This window comes from Leuciscus leuciscus, assembly GCF_965113295.1.
Source record: "Leuciscus leuciscus genome assembly, chromosome: 11".
NCBI classification, from domain to species: Eukaryota; Metazoa; Chordata; class Actinopteri; order Cypriniformes; family Leuciscidae; genus Leuciscus; species Leuciscus leuciscus.
In genome coordinates this window covers 33,498,152-33,517,794 of record NC_138735.1, presented here as the reverse complement: position 1 = coordinate 33,517,794, position 19,643 = coordinate 33,498,152, and the positions used below count along the sequence as shown (strand labels likewise).

The 19,643-nt window shown below is 37.7% G+C and overlaps 1 protein-coding gene and 1 long non-coding RNA gene across 2 annotated transcripts in view; one reads left to right on the top strand and one right to left on the bottom strand.

The window, feature by feature from the left end:
* Positions 1-1,063: 1,063 nt before the first annotated feature.
* The window catches only part of LOC309509820 (uncharacterized protein), a 51,372-nt gene continuing 32,792 nt past the window's right edge, over positions 1,064-19,643 (top strand). The window contains exons 1-4 of the mRNA XM_082184781.1: positions 1,064-1,254; positions 3,991-4,145; positions 4,332-4,795; positions 6,727-6,935. Of these exons, the coding sequence (XP_082040907.1) occupies positions 1,246-1,254; positions 3,991-4,145; positions 4,332-4,795; positions 6,727-6,935 (837 nt within the window). The 5' untranslated portion in view covers positions 1,064-1,245. The remainder of the gene's footprint in view (positions 1,255-3,990; positions 4,146-4,331; positions 4,796-6,726; positions 6,936-19,643) is intronic.
* Positions 13,708-16,532, bottom strand: LOC309509650. Its single transcript, XR_014209972.1, has 4 exons — positions 15,877-16,532; positions 14,763-14,982; positions 14,388-14,567; positions 13,708-14,307 (listed from the first exon to the last, which is right to left on the bottom strand). It is a non-coding gene; the product is annotated as an uncharacterized lncRNA (long non-coding RNA).

The window sequence follows — 19,643 nt, the reverse complement described above, 5'->3', positions numbered from 1 at the left end:
AGAAATACATCAAATACACAAAGCTTGAAATGTCTTTAAAAGAAATAATTCAAAACGAAAAGAAATAGGCTACTCTCTGATTATGTAATCCATTATGTGCATGTCTCTCTATAGGCGCGTTCACTACGAATATGGCGATCGTCAACTTCGTCTTTGCAGCCGACACTGACACAGAAAACACTAGTTTATTAATAAAAATCAATGCACGCGTCACCGGATTTACAAATGCACATCTTATGTCGAAATAACGAGATATTATGTTGAAATAACATTATTATTAATAATAAGTCTTTTAGAATATTTGATTGAATGCTGAATGTTGCGCTTGTTCAATTTAATCAAATTAATAGTATAATTATATTTAGGATAAAAGCACCAGATACATTGTCCATATCACTTACTAAAACAAAGCAGGGGCTGAGGGGGTGCTAGATCATTGACAGGGGGAGCTGCACAATTATAGGCAATATATATATATTGCCTATAATTGTGCAGCTCCCCCTGTCAATGATCTAGCACCCCCTCAGCCCCTGCTTTGTCCTAACTGCTTTGAAATAACTACTTTGCTTTGAAAGCCCCTGCTTTGAAATAACTAACAAATGATCTATGCACCCCCTCAGCACGTGCGTTAAAAATTCTCTGGTGCCGCCCCTGCTTTGTTTTAGTAAGTGATATGGACAATGTATCTGGTGCTTTTATACTAAAGCTATGACCAGCCTGCCTCCACCCATCATAGCTTTAGTATAAAAGCACCAGATACATTGTCCAAATCACTTACTAAAACAAAGGTAAGTCATTTTCACATAACATTTTTATAATAATTGTCAGATCTCCTTCCAGTTACATATTATATTGTATTTTCTGAGACATGTTTTTAAACCAAACAAAACTGTTCTGCTTTCAGTACATTGTAGGAGAAACTCATTGCACACATTTTTGTGTAAACCTACTAAGGATGGCTGATAGCAAATGCAAGTATTATCTTATTTCATCAAACAGATTAGAAAACAATACCAGCCATCAATGTGATCTTTTCAGTCTTTAAAAATATACAATGTTTTTTCACCAGTGGCTGCATCCCCGTCGAGCCCGGAGTTTGTACGAGAGCTTCTCCCTGCTGCCCAAAAGACAGCGCTTCTCTACCATCTCTCTTACCTGTGCCTGGGCAAGTTCACCAGACTGGAGAAAATCATCAGGACTCGGGCTGTGGAAACCCAGCTTCTGTTCGGCTCCTCTGATGCAACTATGTTGAAAGTACAGATACAGATTTCTCTTGATTTCCTTGATTTAAAAAAAAAAAAAAAAAAAAGTGAACGTTGTGTCAATTCAGGCACTGTAGTAAATAGGATGTCATATAGTCTGTCTTTTAGCTAGAGATTAATCTGAGCTAAATTGGCTATAATATGAGAGTCTCTCCCTTAACTGGAAATAAATAAATAATAGGAGGGAGCGGGGCACAAAGTAACGCTTTTTGACTTTCTCAGTTTGTGTAAATCTACTTATGGTTCAGAGTATTTATTTTTTCCCACATTAATTTCCCACATGTCTAGTACAATTATGTGGTTTTGTTTTATTAATACAGTATTTACTTTTTTCTTGATATACCCCGAAAGAATGGAAGTGAAATGTGACATTGACATGTGACCCATAGGTGGGGTACATTGTAACATGTGAGGGGGACATTGTAACATGACCATATGACAGCTTAACATACTATCTGATCTAATCAAACAAACATACAATACACATAGCATGTGTGGAAGTATTTAAAACAAGTGTGTGACAACTAGCCAGGCGTTACGTTGTGCCCCTCTCTCCCCTATGTCATAATATCATAATCAGTGGTGTATTCTACGTGATACGCAGGAATACGGCGTATACCCATTAGGAAAGGTCAAGGATTTCCGTATTCCCACTTAAAAAAGCGTGAGAATTCGTAACAACATCGTTTTGTGACAGAACTTTCAAACTTTCATTCATAAATTCACCCCGTCTGTGTTTGTGCAGCGACACGGATCGAATCACGGAATCCAGTCACAAATGTAACTTAGTCTACTGTAAAGAGGAACATCACAGAATTTGGCCATTCTTGAATGAATAAATCAAAAGTAGGAACGTACAATGAAACAAATCTCGATATGTACTAGTGCAGGGCCGGAGTGGGGCCACTTTTCAGCCCGGGAGTTTCAGGCCCAAGACCGGCCCACTTTTTCCATGGTGGAATTCCAAATTAGCACTTTTTCTAAATTGGATAAATGAAGCAACAGTTCAGCTATTGTGTAGTTTGTATTAATACCATGGTTCAACAAATAATGTAAAGGTTAAATAATAATTCACTTAGACTTTATAAGAAGCAATTGCGACTTTATCACACAATTCTTACTTTATATTTCGCAATTCTGACTTTATAACGCGACTTTATATCACACAATTCTGACTCTATATCTTGCAATTCTGACTTTATAAGCAACTGCAACTTTATTTCACGCAGTTCTGACTTTATATCTTGCCATTCTGACTTTATAAGAAGCAATTGCGACTTTATTTCACACAATTCTGACTTTATAACATACAATTGCGACTTTATATCACAATTCTGACTCTATATCTTGTTGACTTTATAAGCAATTGCGACTTTATTTCACGCAGTTCTGACTTTAGGCTATATCTTGCAATTCTGACTTTATAAGAAGCAATTGCGACTATTTCACTCAATTCTGAATTTATATCTCACAATTCTGACTTTATAACACACAATTGCGCCTTTATATCACGCAATTCTGACTCTATCTCGCAATTCTGACTTTATAACACGCAATTGCGACTTTATTTCAGGCAATTCTGACTTTATATCTCGCAATTCTGACTTTATAACACGCAATTGCGACTTTATTTCACACAATTTTGACTTTATAACACGCAATTGCGACTTTATTTCACACAATTTTGACTTTATATCTCGCAATTCTGAGAAATAAAGTCAGAATTGCGAGCTGTAAACTCGCAATTGTGAGATAAAAAGTCGCAATTATCTTTTAAAATGTTTTATTCTGTGGCAGAAACAAATTAAGCTTCCATACCTCCTGGCCTCTTCCTCCCATCCATCCTCCCTGACGCGTACCGTTACAGTAGAACACCGGCCCAGCTCGGTAGGCGCTGGCGGTGCCGCGGTAGCCTACCTGAGAAAACGTTTTGGAAAAGACGTGTAATGGACCCAACCAACTCTATAGGAGGGGAGGGGAGAACTCCCTCACATGGTACAACCCATGCAGAGGCTGCGCGCTGCGGTGTCAGAATGCGGAACGTATGTAGCCTAATGTAACTAACGTGACATTGAAATGTGAAAAAAAAAAAATATATATATATATATCCTCGACCGGCCCAAAAGTGAAGCGGCCCACCGGGAATTCTCCCGATTCTCCCGATTACCCACTCCGGGCCTGTACTAGTGTCTATGAATATTAAAGCTCAAAAAAGACTGCTATTGAAATAAACTCTGCATGTCTCTGAGAATGTGTGCTCTACTACACACTGAAGCGCGCGTCGTGACACTCGTGGTGTTTTCAGCATCTATGAGGAGGACATGCACAAATTTGATCTACATCGCAGAGATAAAAGCTCTGAAGTGAGAGTCACTTCACAAGAATTTTACCATTTCATTTCATAAAACTATCGTCATTCATTCGTATCATATACACTCACAAACTTTAAAGTCTATAGAATATGTGGGTGTCGCACCTATTCATAGATGTACGGGAGCAGGATATTAGGATGACAGGGTCAGGGGGCGGAGTTTAGTTGTTGTGGAGAGGCTTCATGGAGGATGACATTAAAGTGAGTTTGTCATAAAAGTAACCAAACGACTACTCTGTTTTGTGCACATCTACAAAGTCTTTAACTAAAAACTAAAAACTTTACAGGACAAAAACAGGCAATAAGAGTTCTGAATGTTTTTTATATTCTAAGATACTTGTCTCTTCCTTTTCATAGTGTATTTTGACCAGTAATAACCTGGTTCAGTCGCTGTTTCCCATGTTGGTGGCAACTGTGGCGAAAAATAAGCCGACTTTGGCGGTCCAATTCCTAGATAAAGCACAAGTCTGGATCACAGACATTATCATTGATGTGGAAAAGATAGTGGAAAGGTAAGAATATTTTCCTCATGAAGACATATTTCAAAATACCTTGAGCAATTGAATTATTCTTCTACATGCAACTGCTATAATCAGGCAAAAGTATGAACATGTTTTAAGCTAAACTTTTAAGCTAGTCACACAGCCCATTATTATAAAATGCTAATTTCACTGCAACATTTCTTCAACATTGTATAGGTATGATTCACACAACAGAGATGTAGCATTGTCCACCAGTGTTGTTATCAAGGAAAAAGATGATACCGATAAAAAGATTGCAAAACAAGACCAAGAGTTGAAGGGGATTGAAGAAACCCTGGATAAAATGATAACTTTACTCCAGAATAAAACAGCAGAGCTTGCTGAAATTGAGAAAAAGATAAACAGCAAAAACCAAGAGATTCAAGAATATGTCAGATCCATAACTCAAACAAGTAAAGACCTCGGCATCATCGCTGCAGTCGTTCCATTCATCGGCATGATTATTAAAAGCATTTATGATGCTGTAAAGAATCCTGAAAAAATTGCACAGTTGAAGGCTCTTGAAACTCAACTGAACATCCTCAACGCTGATAAGACCGCTCTGAAACAGAAGCAGTGCCAGCTCGAACTCCAGATCAGTGATTGGCAGATGAAGGCTGCCAGAGCCAATTTTGACAGGGGTGAGTCTGTTTTATTTCATGCTTAAAGTACACTACATGACAAGTAATGCTTTAGACTGTGCCAAGATTCAAGTCTTAACTGTCATTATATATATATATATATATATATATATATATATATATATATATATATATATATATATATATATATTTTACTCTAAAACTGCAAGAACATTAAAGCCAAAAATCTAAACAAGTTGTGTTCCGAATTTTAGGTTGATATCTAAAAAAATTGGCTTTCAGTGAGATTTTATTTGGGTGCAGTACCAAACTTTTTCACTAGATGGACAGCCAAGCTTCCTACTGACCATATAAGGGCGCCTGCATTTTCATATATGTTTTGAGTGATCTGAACCATATATTTCCATAATTTTCATACAATTTATGAAGTATACATCCTATTCAGAAATAATATGGGTGGTTTGGCAGTATTTGATTTGATTTCAACCTCTAATAAACACATAAAAAGAGCACATTATAGCCCGCTGCCGCATTACAAATCGAGAATCCATAATATTTTTCTTTATATTCAAAACATTTTCAGACTTTTTTTTTTTTTCTCATAATATTGAATTGGAGTTATCTTTTGAACTCTTGGCATGAAAACAAACTGAGGTTTCTACCAATCTTTCATGATTTTTCATGTTTATTTCTATTTCAAAAAAGGCCTAAACACGCCTAATGAATATGAAATATTCTTGTTGCAAATTGATAAATTACTGCTCCTCTGTAATTTATATAAAAAAAAAATGAAATACATAAATATGAAAACTAGAGACTGTAAGATTTCAAATGATATATAGTTTGTCAATATTACTTTAGGTTTTTACTAAGATATTATTGTTCTAAAAACTATGGAAGCTTGTTTCCGCCACAGAAAAAAAAAAAAAAAAAAAATTGCGACTTTTTATCTCACAATTCGGACTTTTTTTCTCAGAATTGCGAGATATTAAGTCAGAATTGTGAGATATAAAGTCGCAATTCTGAGAAATAAAGTCGCAATTGCAAGATATAAAGTCAGAATTCTGAGAAAAAAAGTCAGAATTGCGTGATATAAAGTCAGAATTGCGTGATATAAAGTCAGAATTGCATGATATAAAGTCAGAATTGCGTGATATAAAGTCAGAATTGCATGATATAAAGTCAGAATTGCGAGATATAAAGTCATAATTCTGACTTTTTTACTCGCAATTGCGACTTTATATCACGCAATTCTGACTTTATATCTCGCAATTGGGAGATATAAAGTCAGAATTGCATGATATAAAGTCGCAATTGTGTGTTATAAAGTCAGAATTGTGAGATATTTAAAGTCCAATTCTAAGGGGGAAAAAAGACGGAGTTTTTTTTTTTTTTTTTACCTCAGAATAGTTTATATCTCACAATTCTGAATTTATAACACGCAATTCTGACTTTATATCTCACAATTGCGAGATATAAAGTCAGAATTGCGTGATATAAAGTCGCAATTGCGAGAAAAAAAGTCAGAATTCTGACTTTATATCTCGCAATTCTGACTTTATAACACGCAATTGCGACTTTAGTTCACGCAATTCTGACTTTATAACACACAATTCTGACTTTATCTCGCAATTCTGACTTTATAAGACGCAATTGAGACTTTATATCTCGCAATTCTGACTTTATATCACGCAATTCTGACTTTTTTTCTCAGAATTCTGACTTTATATCTTGCAATTGCGACTTTATTTCTCAGAATTGCGACTTTATATCTCACAATTCTGACTTCATATCTCACAATTCTGAGAAAAAAAGTCAGAATTGTGAGATAAAAAGTCGCATTTTTTTTTCTTTTTTCTTTTTTCTGTGGCGGAAACAAGCTTCCATAAAAAAACCCTTAAGTGACACTTAAGGTGTTAAGACAGGGAGTGAACGTGTGGCTTGTTGAAACCTTTATTTCCCCTCTGCAGATTCCATACCCTACCCCATCTATCTACCTGAAGTTCAGAAAGCCTTGTCAAAAATTCGTGCAATTCTGGGAGAGCTCCTAAACTTCTGGGAGAAAGTTCGTGATTTGCTGAAATCCCTGGAACAGAAGACCTTTGTTGGAAAAGATTTCCTCCAAGACTTTGACACATTTAAGGATCATTTTCTTGGTTCAATCAAAATAGCCACAGAGGTAAAATTTATGTTTACATGATTACAAGAACATTTCCATAATTAATTTCCATTACATTTGTAATCTTTCCATAAAACATTTCCATTATAAATATTCTTATTCTTGTTCTTATTCCTATTCTTAATGGGTCTCATTCATGAAACCTTCGTAAATATGTGAGTGATTTGCGCGTAAAGAGACCTTCCCGAAAACTCTTCTCCTGATTTACAAATACTTCGTAAAGGTCAGATGTGATAGTGAAATGTGTGTGTATGTGTTAATGAATTCCAATCAGTCGTAAATGGGATGCGCACGCTCATTCTCAATTACCATAAATCCCGCCCAATAAATCCGACTGACAACTATATATGGGCATCATATTATGACACCAAACAAAGGATTTCAACATGTCTTCTCAAAAGCGAATGAAAAAGAGAAATTTCTCAGATACAGAAATTGTTTTATTATCAGAAGTTCATTCAAAACGCCACATTTTATTTTCAAGCGGACATAGTAGCGTATCAGGTCCTAAAAAAAGGAAGCTTTGCAGAATATTACAGATGCAGTTAAAGCCACACTAAGTAGAAATTGTGTTTTTGTCAAGGGTTAGGGTTAGGGTTAGGCCACTGGGAAAATTTGGCCAGGATGCCGGGGTTACACCCCTACTCTTTCGAAAGACATCCTGGGATTTTTTATGACCACAGAGAGTCAGGACCTCGGTTTAACGTCTCATCCGAAGGACGGTGCTCTTTGACAGTATAGTGTCCCCGTCACTACACTGGGGCGTTAGGACCCACACAGACCACAGGGTGAGCGCCCCCTACTGGCCTCACAAATACTTTTAATGATGAAGATTGTGTGTTAAGCGTCTGCGACTTACTTTCACTTTGATTTGCGATAGTTTGCCCGTTGGCTTGATGCAGTTGCTCATCTGCGGTGATGCGTGTTCCAGCGCGTCGTCATATCTGGATATAACATATAGCCTATAACACGCTCTCACACGTTTTTTTTTTTTTTTTTTTTTTAGCATTTTTGGGAGGAGTACAATTTACATATGTGGTTTGAACAACCATATGCATTTACACTTGTCCAGTTTCGTCTGGAATGCGTCTCAGATCTCCTCCTGAAGTGGTTTGAGGGATCGGATTCAAATCCGTCTCAAATGCGTTTCGGAGGGCATTTAAACCTGGACTTTTCACGATCGGATAGCTATCCGATCTGAGAAAATGCATGAAGTGGCCAGGTGTAAACAACCCCCATGACAAAAACATACGCACGGAAGCCGAAAACAAACGCTGGTTGGCCTCTCACCTCCAAATTTGACGAAGTGGTGGGGGAAGTGACGTATGCCGTAAAGCAGTCGAATTTTGTAGTTCTTTTTGTGCTCTTGTTACTACCCGAACCCCGAAGTTAAAGCCAGTAAAAGCGATACAGTCCCTGTCAGGCTATGGCAGACGTGTCATTCAACCTATTGTAAGTCGATGTACCATCACAAGGATCTTGGAAATATATTATGAAGGTTGAAAAGTTACATAGTGTCGCTTTAATGGAGTTTCATCTGTAAATCGAACAGTCCCAGAAGTGAAAAGAAAATAGTTCGACATGAAGCTTGACTGCAACACTTGTGACTTGCGGACTTGTGTTCCGTTTGCAGATGCTATTACTGGCTCTCATAATAAAAGTAAAAAGAAAAAACGTATGTAATTACTATATATAATATTTTTTCAAAATGCTGTGTAAATACTGTATGTACCCGATTAAGGTGAATTAAAATGCAGCCTTATTAATGAACAAAACGTTCGGATGTTAAACGCACTATTTACGCGTGGCTGGGAGCAGGTGGAGATTTCTTTCGTACCAACTAACATTTGGAAAATACGAACATTTTAATGAATCCGAAAATTTACGCCAGAACCACTTTACACACGATTTACACAAAAAATTCGTTCTGCTCGTGTTTCATGAAGGAGACCCATTATCTTTATTTGTACATAAGGGAAGAAGTGCTTTGATACAATCTGTATTGTAAAAAGCGCTATATAAATAAAGGAGACTTGACTTATAAATGTTTTTAATTCCTCAGGCTTGGATCTGTTTTGGTGAAAACTGTCAAAGAGCATCCGTCATCTTTAAGCTCCAGACCAAAGATGCCTACAAGTTTCTGGAGGTCAGTCCTTCCTCTCTCTCCAAGGAGGAGTGGCAAAAAGAGTTTGAACGTGTAAAGAAACAACTGGAGGAAATAGACCCACCATCCAGTGTGACATCCTCTGCTACACCTGCCATTTCTGAATGATCTACAGAGCGCTGACACACTCATCGCCCTATTTGAGTTTTCTGCCTCATGATGCTGGTAACCTGGTATGATGATGTTTAGCCTTTTTAAACACTGTACTTGTAAACTGCAGAGTTCTGTAATCCTTTCTACTTAATGCCTAAAACACTCTTTATATACTCCTTATCATCTCCTCATATCATCTCTTTATGAGCTCTTGCAAAAAGACTCTTGTTGAATGGATAAAAATGGACGAATGCTTCTACTAATAAAGTTTGATAACATTATTATTGACTAATTTTTTTTATGTCTGAATTCATAGAACTAAGTTTCTGCAGCAAATATTTCATCATCTCAAACTACTTTTGATGCCACTGGATGCACAAAAATTGTCACATTATACAGGTTACAAAATATTATCTTGTTTCATTCTGATAATGAATAAGCTCCCTTATGCAGATGATTTTAACACAGTTTACCAGAACAATGATGGATTACTATATCACAACATTCATTCACTGGTGGCATAGTTTCATACTGAACATGTTTTGGGTGTAAACTTGCTGGTATAGCCTTTAAAATAATTCTCAGTCATTGGATATAAAGACAGAAAAGCTGTGTAACACTTTATGGTGTTTGTGTTACAGAGTAATTACTGAAGTACTTTAATACAAAATATAATAACATGCAACAAAATGTACTTAATGTGTAACTAAGGCATGGAACCGCCTGTATTTACCAGTTGTAATAATGAACATAAATCTTTGCTGCTCTCATGAACACACACTGTTCTCTGTCGATGAAACATGAAAACATCAACGAGATGGCTTCCACAATCTTACAATCTATTAGAAATCGTATCAGTATTGTCCTTTATTTATATTATTTTAGGCCAATTTAGGGTAATACAGTATTAGTATTATTATTAGCCTCTTTCTCTCTGTGTGTAGGTATACATATATATATATATATATATATATATATATATATATATATATATAAAAATATATATATATATAATAGGCTAATAATAATAATACAAATATATAAACCGTGTCATTGAATGCCACATAACAGATTGAATTTGACTGCAGAGTTGAAATATGATTATCATTAGTTTCTCAATTAAGCAGAAGCCATGTGAATGGAAATTATATTTATAAGTGTTAAATAAATGCTTTAGAGAAAAAAAATCCCAATGGGAGAAATTTATGGAAAAAATACTGAATGGAAAGCAGGCAATTTAGCCCATTTGAGATGTTTCTGGATTTTAAACCCAACGGAAAATATTCCTTACATATCTACGTGTGTGTATGTTTTCTCCATGCACCACACCATAGTTCACAGATGTAAATATAGGCCTGTCAGTTAATAAATTATGCTTTTTTAAATCAACGTTTAACTCAGAATTAACTCTGCTCAAGGCCAAGTGTTTGCTTTCCTAACTACTGCGATTTTATTAACTATCACGACTGTAGATAGGTCAGAACTTTAAAAGGAGGACCTTTTAGCTTATTATGTTGGTACAGATAGACCCTTGAGTTATATCTGTTTACCCAAGGATGCAATCATGTGTTGCGATGTTAACTGTAAAGATGTCAATCATGGGAGGGATATCTGCTCTCTGAATAAGGATATGGTAAATGTTTTGTATGATTGTAGTAAGCCATATTTATATGTATAGGAATACGTCTCTATCACTGTATACATATATAAGCTCCTTCAGTATTATCAGCAGCTGTCGTGTTTCTCAGGAGCTGATTACCCTCCTCCCTCCCCAGCTCCTCCTCTCGTCAGTCAGGATTTGGCCTTGTCATTCCCCTTGAATCAGAATAAATTCTCGAATTATGTTGTACTTTAAAATCTTGAATTAAATATATTTGCATGCATTCATGTTGGTTCTGTTCTGTTTACCCTAAGGAGGGTTATTGCTGCTCTCCTGCTCTTATCCATGCTAGCCCAGAACATAACCAGACCGCCAATCCTAACTGTATGCTAAGTGTCAATTGTATTTGACGATAGCGGTCCTGACAGAACCATGCTGAATCCAGGGAAGCTTCCAAATTATGGGTTATGGCGGGCAGACCCAGACAAGAGCCTGAGCCTGAGTTTAAGAAACTTGCTAATGCTAGATATAAGTATGTGGGAAGGGGGAAGGGGACGGATTGGTCCAGGGGCCGGGACCTTCAGATGGCAGACAGCAGACCAACGTAAGTAGTGAGCAGGACACAAGAGGCTACAGGTAAGGATCGGCAGACGGTGGGGTTTCTCTTCTCACAGGACAGCATCAGATAACTGAGTGTCACCTCTCTTTCACAGGACAACGGGGATTGGATGAAGGACCAGGACCTTCTTGTGGTGAGCACAAGGGGTGGTGGTGGCGCAATGGATAAGACACATGCCTTTGGTGTGAGAGACCCGGGTTCGAATCCACTGTGAGACACCAATGTGTCCCTGAGCAAGACACTTAACCCCTAGTTGCTCCAGAGGCGTGCGACCTCTGACATATATAGCAATTGTAAGTCGCTTTGGATAAAAGCGTCAGCTAAATGAATAAATGTAAATGTAAATGTGAGCAATGAACAATATACAATAGGCAGAAGACGATGACCGTTCAGATGAAATGCAGTAGTCAGCAGTAGGTGGTGGGCAGGACACAAGGGACTACAGGTGGGTAGCAGCAGACAATGGGCTTTCTCTTGTCACAGGACAGCATCAGATATCAGATAGTGTCACCTTCCTTTCGCAGGACAGCAGCAGCATGCGGCAGCAGATAACAGGTTCTCTATGTTCACAGAACAGCAATAGTGAGTACAGAATCCAGCAGTTAATAACTGAGTCTTCTTACCACAGGACAGCAGCAGCATGCGGCAGCAGATAACAGGTTCTCTATGTTCACAGAACAGCAATAGTGAGTACAGAATCCAGCAGTTAATAACTGAGTCTTCTTACCACAGGGCAGCAATGGCAGAATGCAGTGGAGGATAACAGGTTCTCTATGTTCACAGAACAGCAATGGCAGCATTCAGCAGCAGATAACAGGTTCTCTATGTTCACAGAACAGCAATAGTGAGTACAGAATCCAGCAGTTAATAACTGAGTCTTCTTACCACAGGGCAGCAATGGCAGCATTCAGCGGCAGACAACAGGTTCTCTATGTTCACAGAACAGGTTCTCTATGTTCACAGAACAGCAATGGCAGCATTCAGCGGCAGACAACAGGTTCTCTATGTTCACATTAATTCTTGGTACCCCACCGGACTAGACGATCTCCGACTAAGCTTTCAGAGTGCTGGTAACATCAAACTTTCCCATACTCGTGCATGCATCAAACCACTTTAAATCCTCACACGTGCTCACTTCAATCGTCAAACACTGCAGTGACACACCGCTTACAGTGGAAAGTGTACCTTCACTTCAGCTCGTCGGGGCCGGCAAATCCACTATGATGATACTTTCAAAAGGGAGACACCAAGTTCGACCAACAATCTGTAATTCAGAACACACTCGTTTCCCTCGCCACACCAACCGTCTTTACTTCTGCTGCTGTCCCGCCGCCTCTGCCTCTCGTCTTCCTGTAACCTCAACTTTAATCGAGACCGCTCTGCTTGCCTGCACACGCGCCTGTCTCTTCAAACGGCCGCTCTTTTAAATCACCCGTTCCCAACACACGCTCCAATAGCTGCTTGATTATCCACTGCAGCTGTTACTCATCAACATAGGCGGCCATGACAGGCCGCTGGTGTGGTGAATTATCGGTCACTTCGGTGTGAATAGTCCGGGCGTAAGACCCAAGCAATCCGATTGGCACGTTTTATGGGTAATCGCTTTAGTGCCTGGTTACAAATCATACAAAATCACTTTATTATAGAAGACGTTTGTACTACGTTATAACGAGTCATTAATGTATTTAATGTATTTTAAATTATACGTTTCATATACTAGTATTTAACCGAAGCTATAGATTGTGAAATTAAACATTTCTCGTTGTTAGTGTGTTTTTTAGTTAGCTTAGATAGTAGCATAGCATACAGCTAACGTTATCCGATGACCTGAGCTTATACTGCACGGATACTGCCTTAACGTATTCACAGCAATTCGTAGTGCAATTATAATTATGCCATTCTTTTTTATCGCAATAATCAGCACAATATGTTACAGGTACACTTTTATTTATTAAAAGAGCCATAACATAATGTTTATTTGTGTATATTACTATTTTTCTTATTAACAGTTTAGACATTTAAATAAATTACAGAATGCTAGCTATGTTTTGTGGGTATAAATATTAATCGGTTGTCAAGCCATGACTAAAGAACAGTATAATAAAATTATGGAATCACAAATCTTAATGTAATGTAATGTAAACCCCTTAATTCATATAATAATCTTTTATTTGAAAGAAATACCATTTTTAAGTATGTTTTGTGACAAAGTTATTTGTTATTAAGCAATAGGGCATAATATGCTTTTTTTATTACAAGCATGTCATTTCTGACTAATGCATATGATTTATGGCATAATTAATTCTTAATACAGAACATCATACAACACAATAACATTTAATGTAATAAAATTAGTGAACCAAAACTTGTATAAAAATTTAATTAAATTACACAATACAATACATAATTAATTCAACTGAATTATGAGATGTAATATATTACATTTTTATTAACACAAAACTACAAGCAAAATGCACATCGTTTTAGGACATTTATAGAGCTTTTAAAAATACACAACAATACAAAGCAGCTTTAAACAGACATACTTTTGTATGTCTTTACTTTCCTAAATACTTGTGTGATAGTTCTCTGGCTATACATTGTGAAGATTTAAAAACAATTATTGTTGATTTAGCTGTGTTTAAATATTTAATGAACTGTAAGGTTAAAGTTTTTTGAGAACTAATGAGACACAAATAGATGCAGTGTCTTTTGCTGTATGAAAGGTCAAATCTTTAGTTTGAAGTAAATTCATGTTGTATGTGCAGTCAATTCTTTGTGGAACCATCCTAAGGCCTTGAAGATGCAGTCAGTCAATTTCCCCTTTAGATGGTGGGGTCATGACCTGGTAGGCGAGGATGCTGGACTAGGTGTCATGGACTGGCTTGAGGGAACTCTGCAAAAACACACAAACATGCTGCAACACATCATGTTCAACTGTACATTTGCACAGTCTTTAGTGCTATGGAACATCACTCACTGTTTTTACTTTGATATGCAAGCCCAAAGGTGCAATGCAGCAGAACGTAGTTAGCTCGTTGAACCTGGGATGTTGTGCCATTAAAAGGCTATTTTAATGACACACTCCACAAGATAAGATATATCAGCCCAAAAGTGACTGAAACCTTCCGTTCGTCTCAGTATTATAAGGCTGATCTGTACAAAAGATTAAAAAAAGTAATTACTTAATGAGTTAGTTTAATGAGTTAGTTCACCAAAACATATGAAAATCAGCAATCAGTTTCTCCCAACATATTATCAAATGATACCAGGGTGAGAAAATGAGTTTTTTTGGTGATATAAAAAATTCAAGTACTTATTTGTACTCACACGATCCCATAAAATGCTTACCTCAGGAATCAATTCACACATTAAAAGGTCGATATGTTCAAGCTTTTTGTCCTTCTTTTGCTCAAACACAATGTTGTCGATGTGTCCTAGAAGTTCCTCAACATCTGCTGACAAGGCTGGATGAAAGCTCTTAGGTTTTGTCATTTTCCCAGTCTTCATTTGCCACCATTTGTTCCACGTGGGGTGTCAGTGAGCCTTTCACAATTCCTTGAAACAACTCCTAAAAAAATTTTTTGCATAGCAAACAATATCTAGCCATTTTAAATTTTGTAAAGTCTTAGGCTGGACTCACATATCGCGCCTAAAAACGCGTAGAAAACGCTAGGCGCGTCGCGTTCTCCTTTTTCAAAAGCGCTAGGACGCGGTTGCGCTCCGGAGGCGTCTGTCGTTGCTAAGCAACCATCAGCTGCGCTCTCCGTTACAGCAAGGAAATTTCAGAAATGGATTTCCACCACAGAAAAACCCTTGCTGTAACTCTGTTACAAGATTTATTTTCTAAGAAAAGTAAAAAACGCTACAGTGTGTGGGTGCACCCGATACTCCAACAACGCAAAAAACATGGGGAATTTCACCAGCTGATCCAAGAGCTCCGCCTGGACAATGAACGGTTCAAAGCCTATTTCAGAGTGGACCAGGACCAAAAGTTGGCCCAAGCATCAGTAAACAGAGCTTTTGCCGTGAAACCATCTCTCCTGAGCAACGGCTCTGCATTTGTCTGAGGTTAGACTATAACTGAAGTGGTCATAAAACGCCAGAAATAGCAAACACATACACATTTATATATAGAATATAGAACAATTCTGTATAAACAATGATGGATTTAACAATGAATCAGTTGTGAGCATTAATATTTTTAGTAAAAATATTTTTTAGTAACTAGTGCAGCAGTTTACAGTGTTAGGTTCTTGTCACGTGACCTACGGTGCGCTTGCGGCATTCTGAAAAGTTGAGATGTTTTTATCTCGATGCGGCGCGGACGCGCATGGAAAAAATGAGCGCGTCGCACCGCGACCGCGTCGCTTCCATTATGAGCGCGCATACCGCGCGCCTACATTTGAAATAATGAACTTGAGCGCGCAAAAGACGCGATATGTGAGTCCAGCCTTATATGTACCTGAATTTCAGTATCACTGACTACGTTTACATGCAGCCAATATCCGGGTTATGGTCGGGTTAGGGTCACTATTTGGGTTTCTGAAACATTCGGAATAACGCGTTTACATGCGTGAGCAGAGAGAGTTACTCCTGTATACATGGAATTTACAATATCCCGATGTAAACGGCGACACGCGGTTAGCGTCTGGACGTACGGACTTCCTTAAGACGCAATATGCGTCATTTCCGATTCTTTTTCCTGTATCCAAAGGCAACAACAACAGCAGCAGCATGCGGATAATGAATAGTTCGGGGCAGATAGCGATCGCCTTTGTTTGCGCTTTCCTCCTCGCTCCAAAAGTGTGGTGCTGTGCTGCGTCTCGCCATGTTTACCTCTACTTCTTGTTTACTTCCGGTATACTGCACGCGGGTTTCTGTATGCGCCGTCCCTACTCAAAAGACCAAGATTCCTTGCGAATAGAACATGCGCAGAACACAAATCAATGTCCCTTTTGATGGGGATATGCCGATACGCGTTTACATGACCAAATATTCGGGTTAGAAAGGGGGTACCCCAGGTATAATATCCGGGTTTTTAAAAACCGGGATATGAGCATATCCGGGTTTTTGCCGGTGTTTACATGGCCGTGCGCGACCGGGTTATTGCTAATATCCCGGTTTTGAACGGGTTATTGGCTGCAAGTAAACGTAGTCACTGACAAGAGAACAAATTCCTTTTTTTTCCACCTCCTCGACTGTCCTATATTTAAAAAAAAATCATCGATCTACTTGATTTATTTAACTTTTAAGTTCATTTATATGAATGAGGACACACATTTTACACATACTTTTTATACGTCATATGCTGAACAGCATATGCTGCCATTGATGATGCGTGATATCTTCTCAGATGCCACAGATCGTCTCCCTGTATCACCTCGTTTTTCATGGAGGTCCATTTGTCCCTCTCCTCCATTTCTGCCATCTAATGCAATAAACACAGTTGTTAAAGTAATGTAGATAACAATAAAATAAAATAAATAAATAAAAGCATTTATTTAACTTACTGTACAAACCAAAACCCCACAGTTGTTAGAGTCAGCCAGCCTCCACTGTTCTGGGTACTCAACAGTCCATTTTCCCTAGTCCCAAGTATTTCGGAAGGCATTGCTTTTGTACAAAAGAAAAATGAAATTAATAAATGTACATTAGTAAATAAAGATAACAATTTTGACATTTACAAAGCACATAATACCTTAGTATAGCCAGGTCCATCGCAGAAAGTGACTTGTAGTTGCCAGTGGGGTCGTAAACTCGAATACGATTCAGCAAACCATCCAAGACCTTTACAACATAAACAGAAACCGCTTTAACCAGAGTAACAACTGTTGAGTAAAAATTTATTTTTTTATCCACACATACCCACAAAATGAAGTGGTTTCCCTTTTCGGGGCTCTGTCCACCAACAATCCTTAGAATAAGGACTGTGTCATTCTCATCAAAGTCCTTTAAAATATTTTTAAGTAAATAAGTAAGTAAATGTGTCCCCTGCCCCTGAAATTTATTTCATAGATTTTCGTTTACCTTCAGACAAGAAATGTGACTGTCATCCACATGTTTCTTGATAGTGAAGGATCGCCACCAGAGCACAAACGTGTGCACCTGTAAAGCAGTTCCACCATGTGCTTTACAGAGCTGTGCAATCCTTGTGTCAAGAATCTAAAAGAAATAGTAGATTTCAATAAAATGTTGTTGAATAATAAAAGAAGTACATATAGGAGGTTCGTGTACAAAAGACCATATAAATAAGCTGCCATTGGACACATATGGAGGGCTCGCCTGAGTCCCAAAATTTCTCCAATCATGCATTCATGTCTATGTCTCAGCACCCTCTAACAGAATCCACGGTTTCGAGAATATCCGAGAAACTTTATTTTTCGCCCCCAAAAAACTACTACCCCTTATAGATATTTTGGGTCGAAAAATAAAGTTTCTTGGATATTCTTGAAATCTTGGATTCTGTTAGAGGGTGCTGAGACATAGACATGAATGCATGATTGGAGGCTCTAGAGCCTTCCAGAGCTGAGATATGGAGATCCCACAAAGCATTTATTCCATTGGGGCAAATAGAGACTCGCATACAGTGAAATTTTGGGATGAAATTTGGCCCTTTTGTAGCTTTTTGTTTGGACGTTTTCTGGAAACCGGGACTAATTAAAGCTATTACAAATATGTCTCAAAAATGTTATCAAATTTGTAACATTACAAACAACAGAAACACATTACTTTGTACAACTACATCAGGGGTCTCAAACTGAACATAGGATCTTGAGGACACGACTTAACACCATTAAGTATTTAATATAATATGATCTTGTGGCCTCAATATAATATGTCGTGGCCTCTACATAACGTACCCATGAGTTAATTATTTACACTTGAGGGGCTGTATGAAACCATCTCGTGGTTCGGGAATTTGAGTCTAAAATTATCTTACCCATTTCGTGACGTCCGAAAAGATGCCTTGCCAATAGTATGCGCTTGCAATCTTATTGCATGTCCTTGTTCTCCCCTGATGCCCACCTGTAGCTGAGTTGTCATGGCAGTCCCGAAGGACTCGTTCCTTCTGTTTCTCATCCATGACAACTAGATGGTTTGATCCGTCTGCAGTCTTGTAATAAAGATGTCCACCTGTGTTAGAGACATAAAGAGGTAATGTTGAGGGAACGCAACACACAGTATTTAAATCATGTTATTTATTGAAGAAAAAGTCTCTTTTGAGCCTTTGTCAGTGATACTTGATTTCTTTCAATACTCTGAAATACTTCCCATCCCATAGCCTACATGAAAAAAATACATGCCGTGTTGGTGATATCATATTTTATATATATTAAAATATTCTTACATAGGCTATACAAAATAAAATGACACAACCCTCTCTCTTTTTGTTAAATTTCAGTTTTATTGATCAATAATAGCCATTATAAAAGTATAAGTAGCCTAAAAGGTATACGAAGCTATACAAGTCAAGAAATAAATTAAGTAAAACGATTCAGTCAAACGTAAGTCAGCAGGCTACAACGTTAAAGATAAATAGCCTAAATAATTTAACGTTATATAAAGTTATGAAACTAAAACTTTGCCCTCAGCCAAAACGATTTGCCAGGGAACAAATTATAGATTAATGATATCAAAGATCGTTAGATATAGCCTACACAAGACGAATTCTATCTCATGTTTAACCACTAGACTAGAGACATAAACCAGCGGCAGACATCAGCAGAACTAGCCGAGGTAAGGCTGTTCCAGGCGGGATACATGAGCGCTGAACGTCCGGTGATCCCTTGGATTTCACATCTCCGAAAACGTCAGATCAAAATTTTAAATAGGCGCTATCTGTATAAACAAACAACATATTTGAGATTGAAACAACTACATTGTCGACTGAAAAACTCTTAAAACTACATTTCATACACAATAACAGTAGTATTTTTAAATTTCGCGGTCTTTCTCCTCTGCTATTGACGCAACTTGAGATTTTAAATATTAGCTATAGAATATACACAATTTACATATACAATATACAATTTAATTTAATCTTACCTTGCATATAGCAGCGGGAGTTAGCATTCTACATAAAGCTACCACATAATAACACTAAAACAGCTCACGTTAGCTACAAGTTATCGCGAGAACAGATTTAGATCAGGCATACTACTGGCATACTAATGGGGTCCTATGCCCGGACAATTCACACCGAGTAACCGGATTATTCACCACACTGGA